Source organism: Pieris napi, chromosome 2, assembly GCF_905475465.1.
Source record: "Pieris napi chromosome 2, ilPieNapi1.2, whole genome shotgun sequence".
Lineage (NCBI taxonomy): Eukaryota > Metazoa > Arthropoda > Insecta > Lepidoptera > Pieridae > Pieris > Pieris napi.
Window position 1 is genome coordinate 9456062 of NC_062235.1, and position 12302 is coordinate 9468363.

The 12302-nt window shown below is 32.8% G+C and overlaps 2 protein-coding genes across 3 annotated transcripts; one reads left to right on the top strand and one right to left on the bottom strand.

The window, feature by feature from the left end:
* Positions 1 to 144: 144 nt before the first annotated feature.
* LOC125056573 lies at positions 145 to 2599 on the top strand. Its single transcript, XM_047659743.1, has 4 exons — positions 145 to 643; positions 901 to 1138; positions 1419 to 1649; positions 2067 to 2599. Exons 1-4 carry the CDS (start codon positions 440 to 442, stop codon positions 2513 to 2515), a joined length of 1122 nt encoding a protein of 373 aa, XP_047515699.1. The 5' UTR covers positions 145 to 439; the 3' UTR covers positions 2516 to 2599.
* LOC125056581 (probable methylthioribulose-1-phosphate dehydratase) lies at positions 2567 to 6725 on the bottom strand. Of its 2 annotated transcripts, XM_047659765.1 has the most exons (7): positions 6265 to 6725; positions 5996 to 6090; positions 5344 to 5457; positions 4030 to 4180; positions 3511 to 3713; positions 2698 to 2765; positions 2567 to 2661 (listed from the first exon to the last, which is right to left on the bottom strand). In XM_047659765.1, coding segments are annotated over exons 1-7 (651 nt in total). In that variant the 5' UTR covers positions 6283 to 6725; the 3' UTR covers positions 2567 to 2659. The 2 variants fall into 2 exon arrangements, with proteins under 2 accessions (XP_047515721.1, XP_047515712.1); XM_047659756.1 differs by having other exon boundaries at positions 2567 to 2765.
* Positions 6726 to 12302: the final 5577 nt, after the last annotated feature.

Here is a 12302-nt window from a genome sequence, read left to right on the forward strand (position 1 = left end):
GAAATTGGACACTAATTCTTAACTAGCAATTTTTGCGCAATGGCAAGACCTAAGTGAAATATCAGCTCTATGTTTGTTTTGAGGGATTTTAGGCATTTAAGTAAAATCTCATGGTCGATCACAAAGGCGACGATAGAGTTGCTAGCCAATCCTTTTGAGACGGAAGAACTACTAGTCTTCTAAACAGAGGCAATGTAATTAGCGAAAAGGTTGCAGATAACCATTGTTCTAAAAATTTCTACGAACACACCATCAGAGAGTATAGCTGTTATTTTATTTACAGATTTATCTTATTTAGGGTAGGGAATTATTTTTTATTTTTTAATGCTTTTATTGCTTTTATCATAGTCTTTTAATGTCAAATAAAACAACAACAATGTGACAGTAAATTTTCAGTGCAGTAGAAAATTTAGTTTTCTTTATATGTATTATTCAAACAATGAATAAATTTCAACGTAGGTTATATAGATATCCAAGAAAGGATTATAAATATAAAGAACATGAAGTTGAGGAGGTCTTTCCTCCAAAACCTCCAAAAAATGTTTTCAATTGTGAAAAACCTATGACAAATCGTTGCTGTAGTGTGGCACCAGATGTGGTTGATGCAACAGAGCAGTGTGTGGAGGAAGCTGATGAGGATCTGGTACTAGTATTGCTTTTGTTGTTTTGATAGTATTATTGATAGCTTGTTTAAACTTCTAAAGAACGAATTTCAAGATGTGTTAGGAAATTACATACAAGATGTTTTGTAAATCTTTGATCCCTTCATTCTGTCTTATCTCGTAAATAATTGAGTATCATTGTTTTAGTGTTGTAGTTTATGAGCCGAGTTTCCAAAAGGATCACTTTATCCTAACCAAAACCACTAGAAGTGTTTAATTGTAGTTTTATTTTTTTTAGTATCAAAATCTTCTGATAGAACAATATGGCTTCGATCCACGAAATCTGAGTACGATAGACCAGCTAAAAGAAATTAAGAAATTGATCTGTGGAGAAACGCCCAAAGTTGAAACTGCTTCCCAATATAACCCGATTGAGAACAAGAAACTTTCTTTTATGGAAGCTGAATATGGTTTTAAATGGCAGGATATCGATAACACTGAAGATATAGATAATTTTTTTGTTACTGAGAGAAATGGTAGGTGGAGATTTTAGTATATATGTTCAACTTCAGCTCGCATTATATTTAAACATAATACATAAGTGTTATACGTGATTGTTTTCAAATATTTTGTGTGGTATAGTTAAGGTTTTTGCATACGTTCTACGGTAATCTTCAATCTCTTTGTATCGGACTATAGCGCGCGTAATTAGTAATGCATATCGAGTGTACTAAATAGGCTTAAGAAATAATTCGAACCCCGAGCGTTTGTTCAAAACCCCCTTGAGCCAGTCAAACCATAACACATGATTTCCAGAGACATATTCAAGCGATGAAGTAAAAATAAGCGAAGTGCCAAAAGTAAAAGTAATAGCAGAAAAATTCATGAAGTTTAAAAAAGATAATATAGAAGTCAGAAGGCTTGATGAGAAAGTAGTTTGTGTGGAGTACGACGTCTATAAGAAACATACAAATAATGGCGGGCTACCTTCTGAACCCATACAAAAATTACGAACGTATTATTCTGTTAAGCCAGTGGAGGCTCAAGGTATTTACAATATTTCGAACCATCAAAAGTCCTGAAGCATTTGCTTTACCTAACTATTTCCGAAAGCTTTTGGGTGGATACACACTATAGGTACATATACGGTCTGGTACGGTATTATTTGAATCCAGCCATATTAATCTTGGCACGTAACATTGTCAGATTTTCCGAGGTGGAGAAAGTTCAGTTGTATCTTAGTAAGGTACGAAAAGATCTTAAAAACAAACAACGCTAGTCAATTTATTTGCTGGGCACAATAGCTAAGTGATGTACATACAAGTCGGCCCCGACCGTATAAATGCCTCTTTCCGGTAAAGCAAAAGCTATCAACATATTGGCGACTTGTGATATACCTACCCAAAAAATTCACAATAACAAAAGACAGTGTGAACAATATTCATTTGAGACTATTATTTACAGATGCATGTATTCCATCCTCTGTGAGACTGAAATACAAGATTGCGAGTGAAGATTTAAAGAATTTAACTGATAAAGAAGTAGAAATAATAGACGGCAAGATTTCCGACAATCAGACTTATTTAGACGATTTAAGAAAAGTTCTTATACGAAAAGAGGCACATGAAAAGAAAAACAAAACTGTACTAGACCTAATGTCTTTATATAAATTGGCAAAGAGAAATTTGGCTTTTGACGATGACGTCATATCCAAAGTGGAATTGGAGGAAATCAAAGAGCTGATTACGAAGAATTGCGCCTCAAGCATTCATGGAATAAGTCGAAGGACAATAAAAAGTGAGAAAGATGAATCGAAAAGAGGGAAAACAATTAATGCTGTTTCGGAAAGTATTTTTACGGAAATACTACGTAATGTTGAAGATAGAATATCAAAGAAATCGAATATTTTATAACTTAAAAATCATTGTTTAAGTCAATCTGAGGGTGTTTTAAAGAAAATACAATTATTTAACAAAAAAACAGTTTATTTAACTGTAACACTATATAAAACATTTCCTTATTTAGTAAGTTTTGGCTTAGTGAGATTTCTTTAAACTTTATACACCATTCTCAACTTTCTCAGTATCAGGATTATAGGCTGGGTTGAGTCCTAGTTTCTTCATTTCCACTGCCATTTCAAAAAGGTAGTCGTAGCATTCCGTCCTAAAATTGACAGATTTTTTTTTAGATCCTTTTAAAAAAAACATTAAGGTTTATTTAAGCAAACAATTCTATTGGGTTAGTTTTAGATTCAAAATAAAATTCACATTCACAGAAAATAATTGGCTTATAGTATTAGGAAGATTGAAGAACACCACCAGAAAGATAAATTACTCGATTTCAATCAAAGCTATATGGGAGACTATAAACTCTGTAGAAAGACAAGACAATACAATTACTACATTTAAGAAATAATTAATTTAATACATACAGATATTGAAAAGGGATACAAGAAGGTATGATTTGCAAAAAAAACAATAAGTAAAGGCTCAAAGGAGTATTTTTCAGCTTAAGACGCAAAGAAAAATAACAGACTGTTGAAATTAATTTAAACTGTGTCATAAGCTTGTGACTATCGACCCTATATATATCGCCGTGAGTTCGTGTCACGGCTGGGAACAAATGTATTTTTCCTTCTATGACATAATCATTTCTACAATAAAGGTAATCACCGTCAAGGATAAGAATTTTAATTTTAAAAATAGAATTTCTAGAAGGTAATTAGCCCTTCTCACTCTCCCTCAATCGCTCTCTCCCTTTTCTTCAACTAAAACGCTGCACAGCTTCGTGAAGTTTCATCAGTATAGTTTCATTTCAAAAATATTGAAACGGATATAATATGTAGTCAAGACTTATATACGTGGGTTTTGCCAACGGATTATTATAAAAAATCAAATCAAGGACTTACATAGTTTTAGCTTGTTGCCAACTATCACCCCATACATAGACTCCATGTCTTCGCACCAGTACTGCACTTGTACCAGGATACTTTGCTATAGCTTCTCCCAAACTACCGGCTAGATCTTTCTCAAATGGAGTGTTCTCAATTATAGGAACTACTAGTTTCTCATCATAACGCAGATATCTACCTAACTTGGCATCTTTTATACCCTGTAATGTAAAGGCAAAATAATAATTAATTTATGTCTAGCTGTGATGATAATTTTTTGTAAGAGAAAACCTATAATATATATACAATTCTTAATATTAAACTAGGAAACCTGTTGGTTAAGGCATAGTTCCTGTCTTAAACCTATATGTTTGCCGAGCCCAGCAATGGTTCAATATTAAAACCAACATGTACGGGCAGCAATTTGGAAACAAAATAAGATCAGTGCTTAGTAAACAAACTTGATTCTAATAGGACTCACAAAGATTTTATTCAAAGAAAAATTTTATGCAAGTTATATAATTTTTGTAATGCTACCTTTATCATCTCTTGGTGGGTGATAACAAACTCCTTGTCATACAGCAGTGTACAGTGTACAGCATGTGGTGAATGTGTATGTATGACTGCACCAGCGCCTCGCTCACGATAAGCGAGCATGAATAGGGGAGTACATTGACTTTTCTTTAACCTACGAATGAATAATATCAGTATTATGACAGTTAGTGTGAATATCTATTTGTAATGTAAAGTGTAAAAAATAATTTTTTAATACAGTTGCTCAAAAAGTGGCGTATTGCAGGGACGTATAGCGTTCGGGATGTGGGCTATTACACACTCGTGCTTTTTTTTTACCTTTTCCGAACTAGTGCGTTTTCTTTCCCAACTGTCAAAATAATGTCTATTAAAAAGAAAAAACCAACCACGAAGTTTTTACTTAAAAAAATTCATAGAAATTTTTATGATTCATGCAAATATTTCTAAAAAGAAGCTACTGCTTTGTTTCAATATAAGATTTAATGATTTGATTCAATGAGTTAGGTTAGATTTCATTTCATCTCCTTAAATTTCATTTCATATCAATAAAAAATTATACTGAAGACTTGGCTGTATGGGCATAGTTCTCTTTGCCTACCCAGAATGGGTGAAGAAAAAAAAAATCTGCTTATATTCTTTTACGGTTGGCGCCATTTTCCAAAAATGTTCTTTGCGCGTTTAGTTGTTTGTTATATTATATATTAAATATACATGAAAAATCATACGAAATAAATAATAGTTTGTCTCAAACAGTAAATAAATATGCAACCTAAAACTTCTCCAGTTAGTATAAAAAACTGTACCATTGTATATGTGAACAATAATTTGTATAAGAAATAAATGATTAGTGAGTTGAGTTTATTGTTTTTTTATTATTTTATTAAATTGCATAATTTTTTCGCAACTGTATTAAAAATAGTCGTTCAGTACACGTGCGGAACCGTCATTGCAACTTGTTCCGACTGTCAACCCTCACCTTCGGCTGCGCCTCAGCTCGGGTAGACATTTGTCGAAACTCTTTGCAATGACAGGCTTTCCGCACTTGTAATGAAATATACTATTCTTGTATTTTTTCCAATAGAAGGGAATAGGGCAATAGATACTATGAAATCAGTGTCAGTCAACTGAACTGAGCTGTTGCTTATTACATTTATTCAACTCATTGACATAAACCAAAACAAATCTGTACTATATATATATGTATATAGACTTAAACAACATTTTATATCACCATATAAAATATTGTATAAGTCTACACAAACATTTCTACATGTTGTTTGTTTTTTAAATGAAACTGCTATAACAGGGAGAGCTTACTTTTTGTCAGGTGGTGGTAATTCCAGATCTTCATCATTAATTGTCTGAACAAATAAGTCATCTGGTTTCATTCTTTCCTTTTGTACTCCTGATGGAGCAATGAATATTTTATCCCTAAAACATTGATTTGATTTTATATGACAAAAAATATTTAGATATAAAAAAACAGCATCCATATTATTTATGAATCTTGTCAATGTTTTGGTAATTGGAAAAATTAAATTAAATATAATATATAAAAGGCTCTTTATAAATATTAATTAATAAATAATTGCCAGCTTACTAATTATGTACTAGGTATTTGTAAGAATGTTTTTTCTTGAGTAGAGCTAAGGAATTAAGAAATTTATAAGATACATTTTACTACCATTGCAATAACATGTCTCTTATATTAAAATGTATGATTTATTTTCCCTGGGAAAAATTTCAATTTTGGTTGTAATGCCCTATATAATAAACTATATTTGTAGTAATGTACTAAAACAGTGCAATCAAACTATTTTAAATAAAAACATTCTTCTCTCTGAAAAGCAAAATACAATTTGATAGGAAGAGACAATCAAGGACTTTAGAAGAGCAATTAGACTAATATAGTTTTTATGAATCTGTGGGTCTCTTTGTTCTTAATGTGTTTCTGAAATATAAATATTACCCTTCTTTAATTGAAATGCCACCACCAGTGCCTGTGACCCATCCCATATGGTAAAATTGGGAACATAATTCAGGTATAAGATTTCTTGGATGTTCCTGAAATATTTTAAAATAAGTGAGTAATTTTATGATAAAGATTTTAAATAATCAGAATACTACTAAATGTTAGTTTTTCACAATAAAATATACCCTTAGAAATCGTAGTTTAATGTTCTTAAATTGTTGTGAATTTTATTATGTATCAAATAAATTATAACGTAGGAAACTTACTGGCCCCAATGAATCCATAGGTATATTTTATACGATAATTATTCAGAAAAAACTATTTTACAAATAAAATAATATCTAATGCGTAGTTTGTGCTTAGTTGCGTGATATAACTCGGAATTCGGAAAACAGTTACATTATAAGAAATCACTTAGGTATTGCAAACTTATAAGAGGGATAATTGTGAATTGTCATTGACTATTCATTGTTTGATAAAAATGATAAGAGTTAAGTAAACATAAAGTAGTCTGTTCTTTACGTTTGAACTAAAGAAGTATAGAATTAGCGATTTTTAATACATTAACATCTTTGGATATGGGTAATATAATCAGTTTGAGTTTTAAACTGTGTAGTGTGTTATTTTCACAATTTCAAGTTAATTATGTTTCTAATTTTTAAATTTAGAATAGCAGCAAACATAATAATTATTTGTTTGTTTTACTTTTTCAAAGCCGAATCCACAGATTACTGTAGTTCAAACGTTAAAACTTAAAAAAGAAACCACAGACTATTAAGATTAAGTAGAATTTTGTGACAACCCGTAAAGTGAAATCTACCACTATACAAACAAAAGAGTACGTTAAAATAAGTGTTAAAACTTGTTAAAATGATTGTAAATTTAATTAATTGTGTGTTAAATTAAAAGTAAGTAGTAAAAAGTGTTAATTGTTAAATATTAACACGTCTTGATAGTAGAAGTCTTATACATAGTAATCATACTTCATAGCAGTGTATTGTTAGCTTGTTAATAATTTAATAAAGAACAGACAACCACGAATACATGATTACAAAATATGAAGTCTGTTACACATATGTTGAAGGTGTCGAGTTCTGTGCCTTTTTTTTTTTTTTTTTTTTTTTTTAATATTATGGCAACAGCTTCAACTTTATGCCAGTTTCAAGTAAAAGGTTGGGAAACTACACGCGAAAAAAAATAAACAAAGACATCAGAAGGAAATAAAGGGATAAGCTGGTTAAAAATAAAATATGTACATAAACATATTACATCTTAATATTATTATAGATTATGAAAGAAGATAATACATTATAATACAATAAAGGATAAAGCAAAAGGCAGGAGATTTTAGTCGGAAACGGAACATGAAGTGATTGTAAAGAATTCAGAAAGGAGGTACGGTCATATTGGGAACAAGAAAAGAAAATATGGTCAAGGTCACCAATATCTTCTCCACACTCACAAATATTACTATCAATAATACGAAGCCTTGCTAAATGATGAGGTGTACAAACATGTCCTAAACGCATTCTGGAAATGATAGAAGTGACAGTTTTAGAACTTTTAACCTCAAAGAACCATGGTCTACTGGGGATCCTGGGTTGAATTTCAGCATAATGTTTGCCTTTGAACTTGCTGCTTCTCAACCAAACATCATTCCATGACTCCCAAAGATGGGATTTCGGAAGAGCAGCTAAATCATGACAATAATTAATGTATGGGACTATGTCTCCATCCTTTATAGCTTCTTTAGCAAGCTCATCGGCTTTCTCGTTTCCTTTAATTCCACTGTGACTTGGAATCCATGCAAAGATAACGGTGTAATTTCTTTGAGAACATATTAAAAGCTTATCACGTATTTCGCAAATAATAGGATAACAAAGTTTCATTTGGAAAGGAAATTTTTCAAGAGATTGTAGTGCACTTTTAGAGTCTGAAAATATGATTGTACTTTTAGATTTTAATAAAATAACTAGTTCTAAAGCTTTTAAAAGAGCAAAACACTCTCCAGTAAAAACCGAGGATTCAGGAGGAAGTTTAATCTTTTGAATTATTTTATGTTGCCAATGAATTAGACCAACTCCAACACAATCATGAACAGAGATTTTAGAGGCATCTGTAAAAATATAATCCCAACCTTCCCAATTTTGTTCCTCAACGCTACTCATGAAACGAATATTTGTTTCCAGAATATCTTGCTTACGGACGCCTATATTATATCTTATATCCGGATCAAGAATTAAAGAATTGAATTGTGTCATAAATATGGGTAATGATGGAGATCGATGAATGCGGCTGTGTAATGTTAAAAATTTACGAAAGCTTATTATTAGACATGGTAATGATTTGTGACGCCAGTAACGGGATGTATAAATAATATTGTTCAATTCATGCAGCCTTCCATGTAGAGGGTGGTTAGAAAACTGCATAGATTTGAACAAGAATCGATCACTTAAAAATTGCCTTCTTAATTTTAAAGGAGGATCGCAGCATTCTACTTGTAAAGCATTGGATGGGCTTGATTTCATTACTCCTGTCACAATTCTCAAAGCTTTTGACTGAATGACATCAAGTTTTATACTTCCCAAGACACTTCCTCCATCTAAGAGAAATGTGCCATAATCTAAAACAGATCTTATAAGAGCGTTATACACAAGTTTCATAGAAAACGGATGAGCACCCCACCATACACCTGAAAGGCATTTCATGATGTTAAGCAGCTGTGCACATTTCATAACAACATGTTCATAATGGGCAAGTCCAGACAATTTTGAATCCAATATAACTCCTAAAAATTTAATTTTTGTTTGGAGTGGCAAAGATTGACCATTGAAGGTCACATTTATTATAGGAGTTGTGCGTTTTTTGGAAAATACGACTATAGAACTTTTGGAAACTGATAGATCTAGGCCATTTTTAACTAACCAGATATTAAGACAATTAAGTGAACTAGACATGGAATCGCAAGCCTTAACCACAGATTTATCAACGGAATAAAAAAGAAGATCATCTGCATATTGTAGCACATTTATATGGGAATTTATAGATAATTCTAAATCATACGTGTAAATATTATATAAAAGTGGGCTTAGTACCGAACCTTGGGGAAGGCCTTTAAAAACTGTACGCTTTAACTCGTTAATATTACCATCTTTCTGAACGATTAATGATATGTATCTGCATGATAGTAAATTGATGATAAAACGTATTAATAACGTAGGAACCTGTAGCTCTAATAATTTGCGTTGTAGAATAGAAATGTTCACATTATCATAGGCGGCAGAGATGTCCAAAAAGGCAGCAACAATATCTTCATCACGCGAAAAAGCTATGCGAATATCTGTGGTCAATATAGCTAAATTGTCTATTGTAGATTTTGACTTCCGAAAACCGTATTGACTATTGGCTATTAAATTATTGTTTTCTATAAACCATTCCAAACGATTCTTCACAAGATGTTCAGCAATTTTAGTTAAAACGGAGGACAACGCAATAGGTCTATATGAGGCAACATCATTGGTAGGTTTGTTAGGTTTTTTAATCGCTATAACTTCTTGAGACTTCCATGTTTCAGGAATATTACCTGTGACCATGACGGAGTTTATTAAATTTAAAAAATACATTAAGGCAGTATCACCAAGATGAGATAAAAATGAGTACATAATACCATCCTGACCAGGAGATGAATCTTTAACATGTGAAAGCACACCTTTCAATTCATGTAATGAAAAAGGAGAGTTTAAAGAGGAAGTGTCATCTATCAAAGACGATTCCAAAGGAAAGTAGATCGATTCAGCAGCTGATGGAGGAGCTAATCTATCTAAAAAGGCATTTGTTAAAAAAGGGGGAAGTGAAGACGATGATAAAGATTCTTTGAAAGCAGATCGAAAACGTTTAATACTTGTCCAAACTTCTGAAGGGCACGTAGAAGGAGATAAAGAAGTACAAAAATTTTTCCAGCCTGCCTGCTTTTTATCTCTGAGGAATTTACGTGTGGTACTAATAACTTCATTGAGAATATCTAAATTTTCATTGGACATGTCCTCAGCATAGACTCTCTCAGCTTCCTTTCTTCTGCTTACAGCAACCATACATTCTCTATCCCACCATGGAGGAAAAGGAATCTTATTAGACGGATTTCGTTTGACAGAAAAAATCTGATCGGCAGATTCTATTAAACATGTAGCCAAAGCTTTAGAGGAATTGGTCTCACCACCGCTAACTAATTCAGGCAAATCATTTATTTTAGATTCGACAAGGATTTTAAATGCAAGCCAATCAGCATTATTTAATTTATATTTCACACGAGGTTGTCGTTTTTGATAAGGAGAGCGTCTAATAGGTGAGGATATGATAATCGGGAAATGATCACTGCCAAAAGTAGATGATGAAGTGTACCAAGAACGAGAAGAAGCAAGATCTGGAGTACAAATTGATAAGTCAACCGCGCTAAGCTTTTCATTAGGCTTTGTACGTCTGGTTGGTGAGCCAGTATTAAGTAAACACAAATTATGTAAATCTAATATTTCAACTAAACGTACACCATTGGAGTCAGTAGTGCCACAACCAAACATTTGGTGATGAGAGTTAAAGTCACCCAATAGAAGGAATGGACGACTAAGTGAAGAAAGTAAATTATTAACGCTATTGAGAATAACAAAAGAGGAACGAGCTAGGTAAATGGAAACTATAGAAATATTATCAATTTTTATGCCGACAATATTAATGGCATCATTAGAGATTAATGAAGAAAACGCTATTTCAGAAAAATTAATTGAGTTCCTGACAAGTAACGCTACGCCACCATGGCCATCAAATCTATCATCACGCAAGCAGGTATATCCTGGGATCCTTAATAGGTACCCTGGCTTCAACCACGTTTCAGATAACGCAACAACAACGGGAGAATGTTTATTTATCAAATATATCAAATCATGTTTCTTTGGAACAACACTCCTGCAATTCCATTGAATTATCTTGGAATCCATTATTTTTAATAACATTAACTGATTTAATTTTTTCATTAATAGAGGCAACGTGGGACGGTTTCAATAAGTTTGAGTTTATTAAACTAGTTAATAATGCTAGTATCATTTCTAATACATCAGATTTTTCTTCTTCTTTATTTTTGTGTCCAACCAGAGCACTGCCATTTTTAGGCTCTGGAACTTGGAAATCTTTTAAAACATTATAATGAGCAACACGATCATAACCATGTTGTGGTTTACGAGGAGAGCGAGGTTTTAAGAATATTGTCTTTTTATTTGAGGCATTAGTAGAATTATCACGAGATACAGACTTCGCTGCGGAAGGATATACGGGTTTTGGTACTTCCGGAATTGTTGAACTTAATGCATCTGCGTATGAAGGCTTAATAGAAGTAAAATATTTACTGGCTTCGGCATAAGACATGCAGCTCTGAGCCATTTTAACTTTGATTTCTGTCTGTCTCACAAATTCTGGACATGACTTATCTATCGCTGAATGGGACCCTTCGACTTCACACATTACACAGTACAGAGGATCTTTATCTGACCTGTCACATGATACACCTGCATGTTGACCTCCACAGTTATAACATATTGGAGTCTTAGAACGACATTGAACTTTGGTATGACCATAACGGCAGCATTTATAGCATTGTATGGTAGGATAAATATATATTTCTACTGGAAGAGCATTATAACACATGAAAATCCTTTTTGGTAAAACTTGCCCATCAAATGTTAATACAACTGATTCAGAGGGTTTCCAAGAAACCGAGTCATTAATTTTTACCTTGCGATTCAAACGTCTTATTTTAAGTATTTTGCCGCAGCCTATAGGTACGGATACATTTTGTTGAACTTCCTCTACACTCCAATCTACAGGGACCCCGCGAACTAGACCCATTCTTGTTACGCTGAAAGTGGGAATGAAGGCTTTTAACTTTTTCGTTTCCAAAAGATTGCAGTTAAGAAAATTATTGGCGTCTTTATAATCGGAAAAGCCAACTACGCACCTGTTTCTTCCTATACGCTTTACACTTCCGGGAATAATATTATTAAATTTGTTCTGCTTTAAAAAATTGCCAAATGTTATTGGATGGAGAATAGTCCCATCGTCAGGTGAACTTTGAATACGTTGAACATGTATAAAATAAGGGGAAACATCGGTAGAAACATATTCAGCACGGCCAATCGAACGGGGGTCCGTATTGGTTACTGAAGTTGTGGTGTTGTTTAAATTTCCCGCGTTAGAGTCTTGAGAGATATTTGAATTTTCCGTGTAAGATGTTGATGGTCGAGAGGATGTGCTATGTGAA